The 22,241-nt window shown below is 42.5% G+C and overlaps 1 protein-coding gene across 3 annotated transcripts in view; it reads right to left on the reverse strand.

Moving 5' to 3' along the window:
• Nucleotides 1–22,241, reverse strand: part of ripor3 (RIPOR family member 3) — a 79,809-nt gene that overhangs the window by 5,472 nt on the left and 52,096 nt on the right. For 2 of the 3 annotated variants that reach the window (XM_014131628.3, XM_014131629.3), the window contains exons 11-18: nt 21,571–21,716; nt 18,403–18,532; nt 8,523–9,200; nt 8,009–8,157; nt 6,547–6,706; nt 6,073–6,202; nt 4,919–5,080; nt 2,109–2,267 (exon numbers count right to left, since the gene is read on the reverse strand). In XM_014131628.3, the coding sequence (XP_013987103.1) occupies nt 2,109–2,267; nt 4,919–5,080; nt 6,073–6,202; nt 6,547–6,706; nt 8,009–8,157; nt 8,523–9,200; nt 18,403–18,532; nt 21,571–21,716 (1,714 nt within the window). The remainder of the gene's footprint in view (nt 1–2,108; nt 2,268–4,918; nt 5,081–6,072; nt 6,203–6,546; nt 6,707–8,008; nt 8,158–8,522; nt 9,201–18,402; nt 18,533–21,570; nt 21,717–22,241) is intronic. The other variant, XM_014131631.3, reaches the window with a different exon arrangement.

Consider the following 22,241-nt stretch of genomic DNA (forward strand, 5'->3'; position numbering starts at 1 on the left):
GGTGTACATGGAATAGGAATAGTGTCGACAGATTCCATCCAGATGTACAGTATAGTATGTCTTGGGAATGTTTTTGGGACTCTCACGTTCTCCTGGATCTAAAATACAGTTGAAGTCGGAAGTTTACATATACTTAGGTTGGAGTCATTAAAACTCATTTTTCAACCACTCCACAAATTTCTTGGTAACGAACTATAGTTTTGGCAAGTCAGTTAGGACATCTACTTTGTGCATAACACAAGTCATTTTTCCAACAATTGTTTACTGACAGATTATTTCACATGTAATTCCCTGTATCACAATTCCAGTGGGTCAGAAGTTTACATACACTAAGTTGACTGTGCTTTAAACAGCTTGGAAAATTCCAGAAAATTATGTAATGGCTTTAGAAGCTTCTGATAGGCTAATTGACTTCATTTGAGTCAATTGGAGGTGTACCTGTGGATGTATTTCAAGGCCTACCTTTCAAACTCAGTGCCTCTTTGCTTGACATCATGGGAAAATCAAAATAAATCAGCCAAGACCTCTGAAAAGAAATTGTAGACCACAAGTCTGGTTCATCCTTGGGAGCAATTTCCAAACACCTGAAGGTACCACATTCATCTGTACTAACAATAGTACCCAAGTATAAACACCATGGGACCACGTAGCCATCATACCGCTCAGGAAGGAGACCTTTTCTGTCTCCTAGAGATGAACGTACTTTGGTGCGAAAAGTGCAAATCATTCCCAGAACAACAGCAAAGGACCTTGTGAAGATGCTGGAGGAAACAGGTACAAAAGTTCTATATCCACAGTTAAATGAGTCCTATATCGACATAACCTGAAAGGCCGCTCAGCAAGGAAGAAGCCACTGCTCCAAAACCGCCATAAAAAAGTGAGACTACGGTTTGCAACTGCACATGGGGACAAAGATGGAGAAATGTCCTCTAGTCTGATGAAACAAAAATAGAACTGCTTGGCCATAATGACCATCATTATGTTTGGAGGAAAAAGGGAGTAGCTTGCAAGCCGAAGAACACCATCCCAACCGTGAAGCACGGGGGTGGCAGCATCATGTTGTGGGGGTGCTTTGCTGCAGGAGGGACTGGTGCACTTCACAAAATAGATGGCATCATGAGGAGGGAAAATTATGTGGATATATTGAAGCAACATCTCAAGACATCAGTCAGGAAGTTAAAGCTTGGTCGCAAATGGTTCTTCCAAATGAACAATGACCCCAAGCATACTTCCAAAGTTGTGGCAAAATGGCTTAAGGACAACAAAGTCAAGGTATTGGAGTGGCCAGTTACACCAGCACTGTCAGGAGGAATGGGCAAAAATTCACCCAACTTATTGTGGGAAGCTTGTGGAAGGCTACCCGACATGTTTGACCCAAGTTAAACAATTTAAAGGCAATGCTACCAAATACTAATTGAGTGTATGTAAACTTCTGACCCACTGGGAATGTGATGAAATAAATAAAAGTTGAAATAAGTAATTCTCTCTACTATTATTCTGACATTTCACATTCTTAAAATAAAGTGGTGATCCTAACCTACCTAAGACAGGGAATTTTTACTAGGATTAAATGTCAGGAATTGTGAAAAACTGAGTTTAAATGTATTTGGCTAAGGTGTATGTAAACTTCCGACTTCAACTGTTTCTATGAGAATCTATTTTGCTGTGGTCTACTACATTGTCTTTGCCTTTGCTTCCTGTACCTCTGCTTCCTGTACAAAACCCCATTGTTTCCTATGGATAGGATTTGGGGGCTTTAAAATATGCATAAATAAATGTATGATACTCACGACCCTCAAGATCTACTCAAGACTGTTCTGTTAATCCGTAAATCTTCCATTATGGTCCTAAGATTAACATACTGTGGCTAACGTTTCTCAAATGCAAGGAACTGAATGAGGTCATACAGCAACACTTCAATGTTGAAGGTTGTCGCCGGTTGTGTCTATGTGCCTTCTTTTTCTTTTTATCTTTGATACTTTTTTGTACAGCACTGGAGCTTTGTTTGGATGGCATGTAAATTATCCTCTTGCCATGAAAACCAAGCCAGCACAGTTTGGTTCAGGTCAGGTCAGCACGATAGTGTGAAAGAGTCTCTGACAGGATACCTTCTCTGGAGAGGCGGGAGATGTGTTCTCCCAGGTCTGTGAAGCTCCAGCGCCTCAGGTAGGTGGAGAGCTGGAAAACTGTGACCCTCTGCGGACTGTAGCGGGCCATAGGCACCATCCGACAGCTAGCTTGAATCTGCTGCAACAGCTGCGCAAACACTGCAGACGACACAATGTATCAGTGACCCACTACAGTCAAATACCAGCTAGCCTATGGGTCATTCCACCAATTTGGGGCCTTTTGGGAAGAGTAACTTGGTAAAAAAAAAAAAATTGATTTCACCTCATTTTAACATTCTGTCATAAAGAGAATTATGTTGAACTTAATAAAAAAATCTGAATTCATGTAAACATTACAGTTTTGAAAACATAGCTTGTCTATAAAAAAGTGGTTAAACTGCCGATCAAATTTCTGTACTGAAGGAAATATTACAACTACTTTTTTAAAAACAATGCCTATCTTTAGTTCCAAAACACAATTCAACACAATCACAATCGCTGTTTGTCTTTTAATAACGTTATAAGCATCTTTTAACACAGGCTTAACACCTACCGTAACAAACACTTTGTACTTTTTTTTACACGTTTAACATAGGCCAGGCCCTGTTGTTACCTCATATCCCAGTGATAATGCCTTGCTTCAATTTGCTCAACTTGCCATTGGCTCAACTTACCCAATTTTGACTATACAGTGAGGGAAAAAAGTATTTGATCCCCTGCTGATTTTGTAGATTTGCCCACTGACAAAGAAATGATCAGTCTATAATTTTAATGGTAGGTTTATTTGAACAGTGAGAGACAGAATAACAACAAAATAATCCAGAAAAACACATGTCAAAAATGTTATAAATTGATTTGCATTTTAATGAGGGAAATAAGTATTTGACCCCCTCTCAATCAGAAATATTTCTGGCTCCCAGGTGTCTTTTATACAGGTAACGAGCTGAGATTAGGAGCACACTCTTAAAGGGAGTGCTCCTAACCGCAGCTTGTTACCTGCATAAAAGACACCTGTCCACAGAAGCAATCAATCAGATTCCAAACTCTCCACCATGGCCAAGACCAAAGAGCTCTCCAAGGATTTCAGGGACAAGATTGTAGACCTACAAAAGGCTGGAATGGGCTACAAGACCATCGCCAAGCAGCTTGGTGAGAAGGTGACAACAGTTGGTGCAATTATTCGCAAATGGAAGAAACACAAAAGAACTGTCAATCTCCCTCGGCCTGGGGCTCCAGGCAAGATCTCACCTCGTGGAGTTAATGATCATGAGAACGGTGAGCAATCAGCCCAGAACTACACATGAGGATCTTGGCAATGATCTTAAGGCAGCTGGGACCATAGTCACCAAGAAAACAATTGGTAACACACTACGCCGTGAAGGACTGAACTCCTGCAGCGCCCGCAAGGTCCCCCTGCTCAAGAAAGCACATATACATGCCCGTCTGAAGTTTGCCAATGAACATCTGAATGATTCAGAGGACAACTGGGTGAAAGTGTTGTGGTCAGATGAGACCAAAATGGAGCTCTTTGGCGTCAACTCAACTCACCGTGTTTGGAGGAGGAGTAATGCTGCATATGACCCCAAGAACACCATCCCCACTGTCAAACATGGAGGTGGAAACATTATGCTTTGGGGGTGTTTTTCTGCTAAGGGGACAGGACAACTTCACTGCATCAAAGGGACGATGGACGGGGCCATGTACCGTCAAATCTTGGGTGAGAACCTCCTTCCCTCAGCCAGGGCATTGAAAATGGGTCGTGGATGGGTATTCCAGCATGACAATGACCCAAAACACACGGCCAAGTCAACAAAGGAGTGGCTCAAAAAGAAGCACATTAAGGTCCTGGAGTGGCCTAGCCAGTCTCCAGACCTTAATCCCATAGAAAATCTGTGGAGGGAGCTGAAGGTTCGAGTTGCCAAACGTCAGCCTCGAAACCTTATTGACTTGGAGAAGATCTGCAAAGAGGAGTGGGACAAAATCCCTCCTGAGATGTGTGCAAACCTGGTGGCCAACTACAAGAAATGTCTGACCTCTGTGATTGCCAACAAGGGTTTTGCCACCAAGTACTAAGTCATGTTTTGCAGAGGGGTCAAATACTTATTTCCCTCATTAAAATGCAAATCAATTTAGAACATTTTTGACATGCGTTTTTCTGGATTTTTTTGTTGTTATTCTGTCTCTCATTGTTCAAATAAATCTACCATTAAAATTATAGACTGATCATTTATTTGTCAGTGGGCAAACGTACAAAATCAGCAGGGGATCAAATACTTTTTTCCCTCACTGTATTAGTCCACACAGCTACAAGGATGCACATTCATGCTAGGTTTATGACCTAATATTGAAGCTTATAGAAACCCCAACTGATATGTATACAATTTAAAAATGATTTGCTTTGGTTTAGATACAAGCACCATGAAACCTCTAACACAACACATTAATTTGACAGGCTCTGTTGGCATTCTTTTCATGGAACAACCCCTCTATCTACCTTAGGCATAGCTGTTTTAACGAAACCGAAAGGAGCAGTTGGAGGGAAAGGATGACAGCTGCCATTTGGGACAGTTTGCGTCAGTCAACAGATTTGATATTGTGACTAATACTGGAACATATCACTTTTAACCTGAGTACCTGCTTCTGCATTCAATGACACTATATACGCCTTGACCTGCCAAGACAACAATTAGGTGGCCAAAGTAGTAAAAGACTAGCAACCAGGCCAGAAAACCTCAAGAACAGAGGGCCTATACTGAACCCATACCCTCTTATTGTTTCCATTGAGTTAGCTGTTGTGCTACGGTGCTGACCTGCGTCTGGTTGGCCGGGCTGCTTGGCTTTGACCTTGTGGATGTAGCGTTTCCTCAGGGTCTGGACAAATGTGTCAGTGGGGCAGCAGAGGGGCGAATTAGTGCTTGTACACTCCTCCCAAAACACCAGCAACTCCCTCTGTCTCTGGGCCTTTGGGAGAACTAGGGAAGATCAGAGGATGAGTTATACAGATGTACTAAGTTAATTTGACCAGCAAGAAAATAATCCTGCAGCAACAGGAAATGTGAATTATTATATGGATAATAATTTAAAACACATTTTTTAGGGGTTGGTCTATTTTTTGGGGTGGGCAAATCAAACTTTAGAAGTCTTTTTAAATCTTGCATACACTACAAGTTTGCATTTCCTGTCTGCGACAACAGAGTCATCAAATTTAGAGTGTACACCTGTACATTTATTGATATGTTAAATCAGATCAGAGGCCTCACACTGACCACTATTGACAGAGTTGTGTAATTCTGTCTATGCAACCATGACAATTTATATCCAGTATCTAGGATAATAAGTTAATTAGTCATATGCAAAGCTTCTTTTTTAAAGGGAAATGAAGCTTCTCTTCCCTGTCATACATTTTATTTAAAACAATTACAGTGGGACAGGAGACAGAGAGACAGAAATCAAATCAAATCAAGCTTTATTTATACAGCACATTTCAGACACAGGAAAACAATAATAAAAACAATGAAAATAAAAACTGAAATATTTACTACACAACAAACATAAGAGGATAAAAAACAAAAGAAAATCAACGTTAAAAAGTTGTGTATTAAGAAAGAAGGGGATAGACAAATTCTTATTTACAATGACGGCCTACCGGCGAACAGTGGGTTAACTGCCTTGTTCAGGGGCAGAACGACAGATTTTTACCTTGTCAGCTCGGGGATTCGATCCAGTAACTTTTTGGTTACTGGCCCAACACTCTAACCACTAGGCTACCTGCCACCCCTGTACTGAAGGTACTGCCAAGGCTTTCGAACCCTCGCCATATGTATGGTCCAGAAGCAGCTCTGTTGGCTACTAACCCAAACTCTGACACAAAGAAAGCTATTTTTGTCATTTTCCCCAAACATTTTTTTATAGTTGAACCAGTCTCTAAAACAAAGCATTTAAGAGAGAAAAGATGGCTACTTACTGTCATTGACAGAGAGCATGTCTGCCGTCTCCAGCATCAACCTGCTCACTTTTTCAAGTACCTCTGCTTGGAGTGACATCTCTTCCAAAATGTCCCTGTGAACTACCGCTGACTCTGAACTCCTCATTGCCTGTAAATTAGGGCCACTGGTTACACACTTTCAATTTTAGGCTGCATAGTTACACAGTTATAACTACTTCTATTACTATTTACTTTGTTTTTAAATTAAAACTATTCTCTGTGTCCCAATTCTCTGTCCTTTCCCCTGAAGAGTGCACTTGTTCACTTACCCATTGGATTTAAAAGGAAATGACTGCTGGACCATGCTTACACCAATCCAATGCTTGTACATTTGCGGTGAAAAGTACATGATCTCACACTTAAGGAGAAAGGACAAATACAGACTACTAAACACAGACTATTAACAACCAAAATGGCCATCTTGTGTTTGACAGTATTGGACAGGCCCCATACCTCCAGCAGTAGAGTGCAGATGCCCAGGTGTGTTTCCAGAGCATGGTCCAGACTATAGTTCCCAGTGGTTAGCGTGGCAACATCTAGCTTGTCTCGTGATTGGCTTTCCTGATAGAAAAGCCCCAGGCTCCTCAGCGTGCTTTCTTGGAATGAGCTGATTCTATTGGATGAAAGAGACATGAAAATATTGGATGAAAGAGACATAGTGAAATACAGTAGGGGCTACAGTAGGTTCAAATACTACAGTGTGGGCCTACTGTACTTAATTATCTCAGGTTGGGTGATCCACAGACTACACATTAATCCATGTTATTATAATGTGATAGTATTAAAATCACATTTCACAAATGTGTATGATTGAAATGGGGATTGTGGATTTATGCTACTCTCTGTCATGATATATTTCCAATATTTGTTTAGGTCTATCCCATATGCAATAGCGCTACCCATCCACAAGGGGGCGGGTTGGAGCTTTATCCATGTAGCTACTCTGCTAGTCTTATCTACAGTCAGTGCTGTAGTGGTGCCTAGAGAAGTAGGTATATTCTAATTTGCCAAAAATGTACCAAATATCCTGCCCAGCTAAGGAAAGGCGCCCTGTGTGAATAACCTATATTGGCCGTTCACAGTCAGACCAACCCAATATGTACTGTAAAAGTAGACTAATAGCAGGCCTACTATTGACAAAGATAAATGAGGCTTTCAACTGAGGCAGAATTCACAGGTTTCAGAATTTTCCCTTTTTTTTCAGGTTTTTGTTCTAATACTCACACTTTTTTTAAATAAAAAAACAACAAAATGCATAACAATGCTTAAACCAAACCAGTAGACCACTTTTGAGGTCTGGGAACAATCTAAGATTATTTAAAAAAATGTGTGTAGTTACCCTTTCATTCAAGTGCACAGGCACCTAGCACGGTTATTTGGTTAGCAGTGTTTCTGTAGCACATGAGATGGAGTTTGCGAAACAAATGGCCACTGGGTTTATGCAAATAACCATGATATCATTCTGCCAGGTAGGCATAGGTTACTTTGTAGATAGTAAACATTTAATTGAGAAGGTTTCTGGGAAAGCCTTTCCCTCTATCATTGTCTAGCAGCCCAAGGCATTATAGTAATATTAACAACCCATGATATTTGTTACATCCTTAGATCTCCCCTCTTCGGGGCAGCAGGTAGCCTAGTGGTTAGAGCGTTGGGCCAGTAACCAGAAGGTTGCTGGATCCAATCCTGAGCTGACAAGGTAAAAATCTGTTGCTCTGCCCCTGAGCAAGGCAATTAACCCACTGTTCCCTGGGTGCCGAAGACATGGATGTCAATTAAGGCAGCCCCCCGCACCTCTATGATTCAGAGGGGTTAGGCTATACGGCGTATACCTGCATATACCCTCAACTACATCACTGTCTACAGTCTCGTCTATGGCTGAATGGGAGTATGTTCATGAAGACTCTTCACAACCCACCCTGTGTCTTTGAGGCGCACACTGCCCATACAGGAGATGTCTTCATCAGCATTGAAGTCTGTGGAGAGGAAGTCAAAACTCTCCAGCACCTCCTTCTCTTCCACAGCCAGTGTTTTGGCAGAGGAGCTCTTCAGCAAGGAAAGGTTATTCTGAGAGGGTAACACATACATGTGCAGACACACAGGCACGCATGAGCACATACACATGCATGATTGCATGAACACAGACACAAACACACACACCTTCCGCTATTAAACAACTCTTTCAGTTGCTGTGAACTCAGATTATTTCCAATTTAAATTCATTCAGCACTTTGTTTTAGGAGGGGATAGTGTGTTACAGTAAATGGCTTCAACATTCTGTCCATACATTCTATTGTAAGTGCTTTTTCACAGGGATTAGAATATCATAAACAATATCTGTTAGGAGAGTGAAAGTTGGGGGAAACGGGTTCCAAGGGTTAAAGGGGTTCAAAAGGTTACAGCATGTGTCAATGCATTCTCTAAGCACTCACTTTTAAGATGGTGTTGAGGTGCAGGATCTGGTTGTCTAGTGTCCTCAGCTCTCTCTCTTTGCACTCCTGGCCCTGTAGAGCCGACTCCAGCTCCCCTAACAGAGCACTGATCCTCAGAGCCTGAGCCTTGTGCTGGTTGCTGGTCACCACCGGCCTGGCTAGAGCCTCCTTCTCCTGCTCCTCAATGTCCTCGTACCCCAGCCTCACCTCCACCTCCACACCTGGCTCCCCTTTGCTGCTCCTTATTGGAACAGTCTCAGTGTCTGTCTCTCTACCAGGACTTGGGCTAGAACTGGGGCTGGGGCCTCCTCCATTCTGCCTGAGGATGTCTGGAGTGCTGTACCACTGCTGCTGGGCTAGCAGGGGCCCCCGCTTCGTCTCCCCGGGTGTTGAGGGAGAGGAGAAGCCCGTGTCCGGGTCGGTCGGGGGCCACTCGTCCCCTGTCTCAGAAGTCCCTGGAAGTCCCCTCGATGTCCTCTCTTCTCGTGGGCTGCTCTCTGAGACTAGGTCCTCTGTCAGGCTGATTTGGGTCTGGCTGCCCCCTTGGCTGTTTGTGGGGGTGGGGTTGAGGGCCTGGGAGGTGTCAGCAAGGAAGCTGAGTAGAGACACCCCTCGAGACTCCCGTGACACCAGGGAGAAGGAGCCCTCTGGGTCGTGCTGGAGCTGTCGTACCATGGACTAGATAGAAGACCACAGATATATAAGCCATGTTTCAAAATGGTTCTTTAGAGATCTATTTGAAGGGTAGTTCTTGGAAAAACCCATATAATTATTAGGATCTCTATGGAAAATAGCACCAGAAAGCAGTCCCCTATATGTGTAGCCAATGTGAAACGGCTAGGTTGTTAGTGGTGCACGCTAGTAACTTTCAATCGATGACGTCACCCACTCTGAAACCTAGAAGCAGTTGTTTTTCTAGCTTTGCCAGAGCTGCGGCTTTTGTGAAATGACAGGTTACGATGCTTCCTTTGTGACATTTGTCAATTATTCTATATTCTTCCATCCAAGATGGCATAGCAGTCAGACGTCCTTTGTCCTCGTCTTGTCGTGTCCCGTGTATATATATATTTACATATTTTCTTCGCATATCTTTTTATATATATTTTTCCCTAAAAACTCAACTTCATAACACTCTCCTGCAATCCGCCTCACCAATTGTTTTAAAAAAAACGTATTATTCACCTCAAATCTGAAATCCACAACAGAAGCTAGCCAGAAGTTAGCCAGTTCACCAGTTCACCTATTTTCTCTCCATATCCCCGGATTTCTACCGCAAGCTCTGGACATTTACACCTGGATATTGCAGCTAGCTAGCTGCTATCCAAGTGACTATTGGCTAACGTCGGTCCCGGAGCAAACATCAATTATTCCGGAGCTAGCCAGCTGAAGAGTTCCATCAGCCACTCCTGGGCTACAATCACCAATTCGGACCCGTTTTACTGCCGATGCGGAGCCCCACCGGGCTTTCACGACTGGACTACCGACGTTATCTGCCCGAGGGAGTTATCCAACTGGCCCCTCCGTCGCGACGTAACCTGAACGCCCATCTGCGGCCCGCTAATCGTTAGCTGTCTTATCGGCTGCAATCTGAATAGGTCTTTCGGACAATCCACTATAACTATTTTGCCAATTGGATTGGTCCCCTCTACCACACGGAACCCCACTAATCTACCGACGGAAACTCACGAGGTGGCTAAAAACAGACCATCTTCTGCCAGCTTGCTACCCATGGCCCGGCTAGCTGTCTGAATCGCCGTGACCCCAATCAACCTCACTACTCACTGGACCCTTATGATCACTCGGCTAAGCATGCCTCTCCTATGCCTTGTCCATTGCTGTTCTGGTTAGTGTTTATTGGCTTATTTCACTGTAGAGCCTTTTCAGCATCACCACCCACACATGCGATGACATCACCTGGTTTCAATGATGTTTCTAGAGACAATATCTCTCTCATCATCACTCAATGCCTAGGTTTACCTCCACTGTATTCACATCCTACCATACCTTTGTCTGTACATTATACCTTGAAGCTATTTTATCGCCCCCAGAAAAATGCTCCTTTTACTCTCTGTTCCGGACGTCCTAGACGACCAATTCTCATAGCTTTTAGCCGTACCCTTATCCTACTCCTCCTCTGTTCCTCTGGCGATGTAGAGGTGAATCCAGGCCCTGCAGTGCCTAGCTCCACTCCTATTCCCCAGGCGCTCTCTTTTGATGACTTCTGTAACCGTAATAGCCTTGGTTTCATGCATGTTAACATTAGAAGGCTCCTCCCTAAGTTTGTTTTATTCACTGCTTTAGCACACTCTGCCAACACGGATGTCCTAGCCGTGTCTGAATCCTGGCTTAGGAAGACCACCAAAAACTCTGAAATCTCCATCCCTAACTACAACATTTTCAGAAAAGATAGAATGGCCAAAGGGGGCGGTGTTGCAATCTACTGCAGAGATATCCTGCAGAGTTCTGTTCTACTATCCAGGTCTGTACCCAAACAATTTGAACTTCTCCTTTTAAAAATCCACCTCTTTAAAAACAAGTCTCTCACCGTTGCCGCCTGCTATAGACCACCCTCTGCCCCCAGCTGTGCTCTGGACACCATATGTGAACTGATTGCCCCCCATCTATCTTCAGAGCTCGTGCTGCTAGGTGACCTAAACTGGGACACCCCAGCCATCCTATAATCTCAGCTTTATGCCCTCAATCTCACACAAATTATCAAAACACGGGCACCCTCATAGATATCATCCTGACCAACTTGCCCTCTAAATATAGCTGTGCTGTTTTCAACCAAGATCTCAGCGATCACTGCCTCATTGCCTGCATCCGTAATGGGTCAGCTGTCAAACAACCTTCACTCATCACTGTCAAACACTCCCTGAAACACTTCAGCGAGCAGGCCTTTCTAATCAACCTGGCCCGGGTATCCTGGAAGGATATTGACCTCATCCCGTCAGTAGAGGATGACTGGTTATTTTTTTTAAATGCCTTCCTCACCATCTTAAATAAGCATGCCCCAGTCAAGAAATGTAGAACCAGGAACAGATATAGCCCTTGGTTCTCTCCAGACCTGACTGCCCTTAACCAACACAAAAACATCCTGTGGCGTTCTGCATTAGTATCGAACAGCCCCCGTGATATGCAACTTTTCAGGGAAGTTAGAAACCAATATACACATGTAACCGATGTGAAATGGCTAGTTAGTTAGCGGTGGTGCGCGCTAATAGCATTTCAATCAGTGACGTCACTCGCTCTGAGACTTGAAGTAGGGTTTCCCCTTGCGTTGCAAGGGCCGCGGCTTTTGTGGCGCGATGGGTAACGATGCTTCGTTGGTGTCAGTTGTTGATGTGTGCAAGGGTCCCTGGTTCGAGCCCAGGTTGGGGCGAAGAGAGGGACGGAACCTACACTGTTACATTGATGTTGTTGACCCGGATCATTGGTTTCTGCGGAAAAGGAAGAGGTCAAAGGGGGGGTGAGTGTAACCGATGTGAAATGGCTAGTTAGTTAGCGGTGGTGCGCGCTAATAGCTTTTCAATCAGTGACGTCACTCGCTCTGAGACTTGAAGTGGGGTTTCCCCTTGCGTTGCAAGGGCCGCGGCTTTTGTGGCACGATGGGTAACGATGCTTCGTGGGTGTCAGTTGTTGATGTGTGCAAGGGTCCCTGGTTCGAGCCCAGGTTGGGGCGAAGAGAGGGACGGAACCTACACTGTTACACACAGGCAGTTACAAAGGCCAAGGCTAGCTTTTTCAAGCAGAAATTTGCTTCCTGCAACACAAACTCAAAAAAGTTCTGGGACACTGTAAAGTCCAGGGAGAATAAGAGCACCTCCTCCCAGCTGCCCACTGCACTGAGGATAGGAAACTCTGTCACCACCAATAAATCCACTATAATTGAGAATTTCAATAAGCATTTTTCTACGGCAGGCCATGCTTTCCACCTGGCTACCCCTACCCCGGTCAACAGCTCTGCACCCCCCACAGCAACTCGCCCAAGCCTTCCCCATTTCTCCTTCTCCCAAATCCAGTCAGCTGATGTTCTGAAAGAGCTACAAAATCTGGACCCCTACAAATCAGCCGGGCTAGACAATCTGGACCCTTTCTTTTTAAAATGATCTGCCGAAATTTTTGCAACTCCTATTACTAGCCTGTTCAACCTCTCTTTCGTGTTGTCTGAGATTCCCAAAGATTGGAAAGCAGCTGTGGTCATCCCCCTCTTCAAAGGGGGAGACACTCTACACCCAAACTGCTACAGACCTATATCTATCTATATCTATCTTTCTAAGGTCTTCAAAAGCCAAGTCAACAAACAGATTACCGACCATTCCGAATCCCACCGCACCTTCTCCGCTATGCAATCTGGTTTCCGAGCTGGTCATGGGTGCACCGCAGCTACGCTCAAGGTCCTAAACGATATCTTAACCGCCATCGATAAGAAACAATACTGTGCAGCCGTATTCATTGACCTGGCCAAGGCTTTCGACTCTGTCAATCACCACATCCTCATCGGCAGACTCATTAGTCTTGGTTTCTCAAATGATTGCCTCGCCTGGTTCACCAACTACTTCTCTGATAGAGTTCAGTGTGTCAAATCAGAGGGCCTGTTGTCCGGACTGCTGGCAGTCTCTATGGGGGTGCCACAGGGTTCAATTCTTGGGCCAACTCTCTTCTCTGTATACATCAATGATGTCGCTCTTGCTGCTGGTGAGTCTCTGATCCACCTCTACGCAGACGACACCATTCTGTACACTTCTGGCCCTTCTTTGGACACTGTGTTAACAACCCTCCAGACGAGCTTCAATGCTATACAACTCTCCTTCCGTGGCCTCCAACTGCTCTTAAATACAAGTAAAACTAAATGCATGCTCTTCAACCGATCGCTGCCTGCACCTGCCCGCCCGTCCAGCATCACTACTCTGGACGGTTCTGACTTAGAATATGTGGACAACTACAAATACCTAGGTGTCTAGGTAGACTGTAAACTCTCCTTCCAGACTCACATCAAACATCTCTAATGCAAAGTTAAATCTAGAATTGGCTTCCTATTTCGCAACAAAGCCTCCTTCACTCATGCTGCCAAACATACCCTCATAAAACTGACCATCCTACCGATCCTCGACTTCGGCGATGTCATTTACAAAATAGCCTCCAATACCCTACTCAATAAATTGGATGCAGTCTATCACAGTGCCATCTGTTTTGTCACCAAAGCCCCATATACTACCCACCACTGCGACCTGTACGCTCTCATTGGCTGGCCCTCGCTTCATACTCGTCGCCAAACCCACTGGCTCCAGGTCATCTACAAGACCCTGCTAGGTAAAGTCCGCCCTTATCTCAGCTCGCTGGTCACCATAGCAGCACCCACCTGTAGCATGCGCTCCAGCAGGTATATCTCACTGGTCACCCCCAAAGCCAATTCCTCCTTCGGCCGCCTCTCCTTCCAGTTCTCTGCTGCCAATGACTGGAACGAACTACAAAAATCTCTGAAACTGGAAACACTTATCTCCCTCACTAGCTTTAAGCACCAGCTGTCAGATCAGCTCACAGATCACTGCACCTGTACATAGCCCATCTATCTTTTAGCCCAAACAACTACCTCTTCCCCTACTGTATTTATTTATTTAGTTATTTATTTTGCTCCTTTGCACCCCATTATTTATATTTCTACTTTGCACTTTCTTCCACTGCAAATCTACCATTCCAGTGTTTTACTTGCTATATTGTATGTACTTCGCCACCATGGCCTTTTTTGCCTTTACCTCCCTTATCTCACCTCATTTACTCACATTGTATATTGATTTATTTTTCTACTGTATTATTGACTGTATGTTTGTTTTACTCCATGTGTAACTGTGTTGTTGTATGTGTCAAACTGCTTTGCTTTATCTTGGCCAGGTCACAATTGTAAATGAGAACTTGTTCTCAACTTGCATACCTGGTTAAATAAAGGTGAAATAAAAAAATAAAAAATTGTGTTCAGAGGGTCCAGGATGGGGCAAGGAGATGGACGGAAGCTAACTGTTACATAAGGATAAGACAAATAACCCTCATGGTGCAAAGTTGCACCCTTTTTCAAGAGTATAAAGGGAGAGGGAGGATAAGGAGAGAGACAGCATGAAAAACATAAGTCTTTTGGTGTGAAAAGTATTGCATCCATACGTCCAGGCCTGGCATCTGGACTGGAGACACATTCCAGATTCCTGGATTGCACAGCTACATGGGAGACATGCTTGGAAAAACATCTAAGCCCAACATATACAGAATACATTTCCTCTAATACAATAGCCTTTACAGCTTGTTGATCAGAATCCATAATTTAATTAAAATATACAAAATACAGGGTTTTCTTTGGTAAGACTTAACAGATAGGGACCATGAAGTGTGCAGGCATACCATACAGAGTAGTGTGTGTGAGACTGCCTAATAGAGGTAGGTTAGCCTAGTCCCATACACTTGTGCTATAGCAAACTTTTGTATTATTCTTTTTGTGGTCAAAAATTCATATAGTTAATTTATACAGATGTCAGATCTTAATCCTTACTATTCGATAGACGCACCCGAATTTACAGAAACGTGTTACAAATGACAAAGTCATCCACGATTCACTAAAATATATTTTGAAAGAGGAAGCAAAATACTTTAAGCATGTGTTCTCTTTTCAGTCTCCTCCATTTGCACTAACTGAAGTTGCCTGTAAGGAATTATTTCCTAATAATAGTGTTAAAAAAAAGTATATTGACGCAATCTAAGTAACATAATGAAAAAATCCCCATCAAAATTCGTCTGTTTAAGCTAGAGATAGCTGCGTCTCAATGCACCACACCTGCCTATGTCCACCTTCCGCATCTGCGGTGGAAAGTGGCAGAGCTACAGCGCTGTTTGTCAGACTAGGAGAAATCCCCAAAAATCTGTCTTCTCACGAAAGCATCTGAAAGGTTTGGCCTACAAACTAATTTGACCACTCTATGGAAAAATAAGACTCTCACTAACACGATGGGGACTCGTCTGAAGTCGGTACAGCCGATGTGCCAACTTCCGCATGAGGCTACAATACTTCGAGTTTCCTGGTGATGCTGTGAACCAAGCTGTACCCATTGTGTGATTGTGTTTATGAGTCTATTACTAAAGAATATGAAACAATGTGTATGTTGACTGCTTTGCATTAAATAATGTATGGCTATAAATGTTTTATAGCCTATAGGCCTAGGAAAAGGGAAGACTCTCACAAACACGATGGTGTTCTCCGTTTTTCACAAGAATCACAGGACTTCTCTGAAGGTAACCTAGTACTGGTTTAAAAAATGAATGGAAGTATGGAAGTAGTTTTGCGTCAACAAAAAAAGGAGTTAAATGTGTCCCAAATGTTTTTATATATTACTTGAGCTTTCTTATAGATATAGAACAGACTCTTCAAAACCATATTCCTATTTTTTGACTGTTTGTTTTGCTATTTATGAATGTGTTATTCAATGCATTTCTATGGGCCTATAGCAGTAAAGGACAAATTCAATATTTTATCAAATAATTTTTGTACATCTTTTTATACCTACAGGGGTCCTAAAATTCAAAATCAAAATAGCTACATTACCACCCCCCCTAAGTATCAACATTTTTATTTATTTATTATTTGATAAAATATTGCATTTGGCCTTTCTGAAAAATACCAGTTCCCTTTCTCTCCAAGCAGGGGCAGTCGAGTCATTGGGATCAGGGCTTGCTAACAAAATTATTTTCTCTCTCGATCGCTCAAACGCTAGGCCTAGGTCCTATTACTGCAACATAAAAAAATTTAATTAAAAAAAAACTGAAATGCAGCCATACACATCAACAACCGTCATTTTCTATAGCTTAATAAAACAAGGTAGATATTGGTCTTCACTAGGCTACGACATACAAGTGTCAAGTGTATGATAAGGTCAAAATTGAGTTCAATTGTTAGGGCTGCTGCCTCCAGAGTGCACATACTGTGTAGGCCTACTGTGTCGGTGTTGGTTTGATTCCGGGCCATGCCCTTTCGGCACAAATAACTCGATTGACTTGATTTAGTTACACACATTTAAAATATGAACAGTCCAGGGTTATTTTACCCATTATCTCGATAAGAAATGACCGTACTAGACACTTTTCGATAACATAAATAGGATACAAATAAAATAATAACAGTAGACTACACCAACAGTTTCCATTCATACAAAGTGTTGGCTAAATTGCCACAGTCGATTTGCAATGGTAAACGATGAAATACTTTATTTCTATTTTAGAGAATGCTTGTCAAATAGATAAATCACCCATAGTCTGTTAAAAAAGGACTAAATTATTCAGATTACAGTACCAACCAGAAGTCAAACATATCTTGAAAGACTTTGGTTGCAAGCAGGACTAAGGGTAACACCGACATCATCTTTCAGGGAGTGGTAATGAGGTGACCAATAATGGTTGCAATTGTGATCAGCTGTGTGTGTGAATTTAGCGCATATTGATGGTTTAACAGCTGGCGATAATCTAGTGCCATCGTTGGTTGCAACAGCCCCCTTGTTATTTGATTATATTCCAAAAGGCTATATTCTGGAGGCTACCCGTTACCCTATCCATTGTCACATAATGAAAGGTGTGAAAACCGATAATAGGCTACTGTGTTTCCCTGGCTGAGTTGATGAGCTGATTTGGGCCACCTGTTGATTGACAGAGGTAGGCCTAATGTAGAACAATACACTTTTCTACAGTATGGATGCTCGCCCACGTTTTATAATTAGGTTATGTATAACTTGTCAATATAGTTCTGATCTTTGTTGTGGATTGAAAGCCTATATTGTGTGGCTTTAGTGTTTACTTTCGTAAAGCTGTCAAGATGTTTATGCATTTGAACCTATCCAAAGATGATTTCGCTGAGCTGAGACACTTTGTGTAAATTATCAGACTATTTGTTTTACTTCTAGGAAAAATTTAAATAAACGAAATTAACTTGTGGGCCTCACGTATGCTCAGGCTGATCACTATATTGCCCAGCAATTCATGAGGCTCAGAGATGGAGCACGTAGCTTAGACCATTCTAGCAAGCATTAAGAATACTATGGATACATAGGCGAAACGTTTTTTATTATTTTGTTTTAAGCCTTCCCCAAACCATAGCCCTAACCTTAATAATTCGGAATGAACACCTAAACTGTTAACCTTTGAGTTGTTTCTATTTTAACCCTGTAACCACACACAATTAACCCGGTATCCACGCAGAATGAATGCCTAAAAAATAGATATTCATCCATCAGTCATTGGACCAGATTTGAACCAATTACAATTCTGGCATATGTGTGTCTGACACATGTGTGCCAGGTTCAGTGACTGTAACCACTGGACCACACAGGCACTGAGAAAAACAATAGTTTATTCTGCCTATTGCTTGCCTTCAACATACAGTATACTAAAGCAATTGATTAAAAAAAACAGATTTCCCCCAATTAAAAATACATCTAGCCCCTACAGATATGTCCATTTATTATAATCCACATAAGAAATCCCACAAGACACGCTGTAGCCTGCACATAGCCCACAGAAGGTACAATGTAGGTACGGTACTGCATTGTATACAAACACCTCTTCCGGCTGTCCCCTGGTGGCGATTCTAAATATTTGTTCAGCTATTCAAATCCTCCTGCTGGAGTATTATTTTCCTCTTGTGACGAAAGGGGTAAAATTAAGATCCAACACCTGTACAGTCCCAATCCCAGAGGATAACACATGAAAGCATTAAATACAGTTATTATTTCCAAAGTGGTCAACTCTTCTATCATTCATTGTCATAGCATACAATAGCATTACAATGAAGGATAGAAGAGTTGGCTATAGCACATACAGTATGGGACGAGGCTATGACTGGGTCACTTACTATGAAGTATTTCTCTGTGAAGCTGGGTGTGTTGGGAGGGATCCAGCTGTACACCGAGCCCTTCCTGCTGTGGATGGACTGCCTGCTGGATGCAGTGGTGATTGGCCTCATCTCCCCACTGTCAAACGGACTTGAGAGAGAGAGAGAGAGAGAGAGAGAGAGAGGGAGGGAGAAAGAGAGGGAGAAAGAGAAAGAGAAAGAGAAAGAGAAAGAGAGAAAGAATGTACACAACCGTTGAAAAGTTTGGGGTCACTTAGATATGTCCTTGTTTTTGAAAGAAAAGCATATTTTTTGTCCATTAAAATAACATCAAATTGATCAGAAATACAGTGTAGACATTGTTAATGTTGTAAATGACTATTGTAGCTGGAAATGGCAGATTTTTTATGGAATATCTACATAGGCGTACAGAGGCCCATTATCAGCAACCATCACTCCTGTGTTCCAATGGCACATTGTGTTAGCTAATCCAAGTTTATAATTTTAAAAGGCTAATTGATCATTAGAAAACCCTTTTGCAATTATGTTGGCACAGCTGAAAACTGTTGTGCTGATTAAAGAAGCAATAAAACTGGCCTTCTTTAGACTAGTTGAGTCTGGAGCATCAGCATTTGTGGGTTCAATTACAGGCTCAAAATGGCCGGAAACAAAGCACTTTCTTCTGAAACTCGTCAGTATATTCTTGTTCTGAGAAATGAAGGCTATTCCATGCGAGAAATTGCCAAGAAACTGAAGATCTCGTACAAGGCCGTGTACTATTCCCTTCACAGAACAGCGCAAACTGGCTCTAACCAGAATAGAAAGAGGAGTGGGAGGCCCTGGTGCACAACTGAGCAAGAGGACAAATACATTAGAGTGTCTAGTTTGAGAGACAGACGCCTCACAAGTCCTCAACTGGCAGCTTCATTAAATAGTACCCGCAAAACACCAGTCTCAACATCAACAGTGAAGAGGCGACTCCGGGATGCTGGCCTTCTAGGCAGAGTTGCAAAGAAAAAGCCATATCTCAGACTGGCCAATAAAAATAATTAGATTAAGATGGGCAAAATAACACAGACACTGGACAAAGGAACTCTGCCTAGAAGGCCAGCATCCCGGAATTGCCTCTTCACTCTTGACGTTGATACTGGTGTTTTGCAGGTACTCCATTTTTATTTTTATTTTAGTGTAACTCATTCTCAGAGTAAACCAAAAGGTAGTTTATATGGCTGGTGTGCTGACTGAGAAAGCAGGTCATCATGACAGAATGGAGGAGCAATCAGATGGCACTTATTGATGGCCTGTCACGTCCTGGCCAGTATAAAGGTTAATTAGTATTGTAGTTTGGTCAGGACGTGGCAGAGGGTATTTGTTTTGTGGTTCAGGGTGGTGTGTTTTGTAAAAAGGGTGTTTGATTTAGTAATTCCGGGTTTTGGTTTATGTTTAGGTATTTCTATGTGGAGTCTAGTGAGTGTATGTCTATGTTTGATTAATTGGGGTTGGGACTCTCAGTTGAAGGCAGGTGTTGTCTATCTGCCTTTGATTGAGAGTCCCATATAGTAGGGTGTGTTTGTGTTTGTATTTTGTGGGTGATTGTTCTGTGTTTAGCCTAGTGCCTTACCAGACTGTCAGTGAATCGTTCGTTTTCTTGTTTGTTGTTTTTGTATTTCGTTTTGAAGTGAATAAATGTTCAAAATGAACAATCACATACCTGCTGCGTATTGGTCTACCTTTTCCGACGATGATTTCGTTATATCGTCAGAAGACGAAGAAATGCGTGACATGGCCGAGGTTTAGGATCTGGTTAAACTACCAGCACTGTGAAGAGAAACCATGAAATGTCCTCCACCTGGAGTCTATATACCCACTGTAATCTGATCTGTCGTGGTGCAAGGGCAGAGCATTTGTGTGTGTGTGTGTGTCTGCGTGTGTTTCTGTGTATGTTTGTGTGTGTATGTGTGTGTCTCCATGGAAGGGGATGGATGAGGTAGTCTATAGCCTGTATAGGATCAGCTGTTCTTTCACAGCTGGGTCATGTTAGAGGAGAGGTACAGTAATTGTCTGGTCTGTGTTTCAGTCAGTTTCAGTCCTCCCTCTCTTAGGAATGAATGAAAAACTGGCAGAGAAAAATGCTTCAATTATCTAAATCTGTCTAGCACTGTCTTAGTAGCAGCTGCAAATATCATTATATTGATCTAATACATGCTACGTTCAATTCTCAGAGAGAAAAAAAACACAACTTCCAAACCGTTGACCTACATACAGTATGACCTATAAATAAGAACCAGCTGATTTCCCTGACCATGTGACCTGAACAGGTAAAACTCCAGGGTCTAGTTTTTACCTAGTTTCACGTTCGTATAGTTTTATTTATAAGGAAGATATTCCTACCTGCACACATCACCACTAACTTCTCAGTATAATCAGGAATAATTCAGCACCCTATAACCATAACCATATAAACAGTGTACTGATACTGATACAAATATGAAAATAAAAGTTTATTTCGAATGAAACCAACACCACCACCTCTCTGTCATGGTTTATACCAGTGACAGTTGGTTCAGGTTCTTTTAATTGCATTCTGCTCTCTACTCCGCCTATCTGCATCTCTGCATCTGTCTTGAACATTTGCTAGCAAACTGGGCCCTCACAGTTTCCTATGCCGATGAGCTCAGGACAGACACAACTGTATTTGTTTCCTGTATTTCAGCCCCTTTTCAGGTGTCCCAACTTTTCTTTTTACAAAAACAGTTCAATTTCCATCAATTAATTCAGGCTACAAGAGTGTTGGCCAAATGACAATCTGCGAATGTAATTACACTTTTTGGTGTTTTATAACAGATGTCTATTTCCATTCATCAAATGGCCGGTGCACAGTGCACTGTTTGGATGCTGGAATTATTTTTGAGTCGACGAACGTGAACAGGTAGCCTACTTTTTGAAGTGATTTGTTTGACACTCAGATGAAAATATCATGACTGGTTGTGTTAATGCCACATTAAAAGGTAATACATGTTTACCGTTAAAATACATGTCTTATAATACATGTCTAACCCATACATGTTTTTGTGCATTCACCTGAAGTCCTTTGAAAAAATAGAGAATCCCCCCCAATGTCACAATGTACTCTGCATATAAACTTAAACCTTGTAAATCATTTTTAAAATGGCTAACTGGTGTACTTACTTCCACACCACCTCTAGTTGGAGCTTGATGGTGCCTAGTTCAGTGATGTCCACTACCATGAGCTGGGGTCGAGACATGAAGAAGTCAGCACTCTTACACATTACCATGCCAACCAGCAGGGAGCCCAGTCCCTTGACCTCTGTTACCTGCGTAGAGACACATGATTGGTCAGTTGAAACGTCACACAAGGTCAGAAATGTCTTACTCCTCATTCTTCAGGTGTAGACTCCTAACAATACAACTTTCTTCTTTCTCTATCCTTTTCATTCACAGCCGTTTACCTTTTTTGTTTTTAAGGTGTATTATCATGCACTTGAAGACTACTGTTTCAAGCTTTGAACGTCTGCAATTTCAATTAGACTAGTTTGACTGGAAATCCATTGTCCTTTGTAAAGATACCTTACTTAGCCAGAAAATGGGCTTCATATCTCTTTCACAGAAGGGATGTTGTTTTCCCCATCAACAGAGAATGTAACTTCATCCACATTATGCACTGTATGCCACTGTGTTTCTGCACACAAAGGACAGGAATAAGCTTGTCATCACTACCCACATGGTCGTCCCTGACAGGATATGACGTTTACACTGGTGTGTGGGCTTCCCCCGGAGAGCATCTGAATGTATTGTCATGTGTGATCCTGATGTGCCTGGATGTACCTGACAGACACACA

Source organism: Salmo salar, chromosome 12 (genome assembly GCF_965601325.2).
Source record: "Salmo salar chromosome 12, fSalSal1, whole genome shotgun sequence".
NCBI classification, from domain to species: domain Eukaryota; kingdom Metazoa; phylum Chordata; class Actinopteri; order Salmoniformes; family Salmonidae; genus Salmo; species Salmo salar.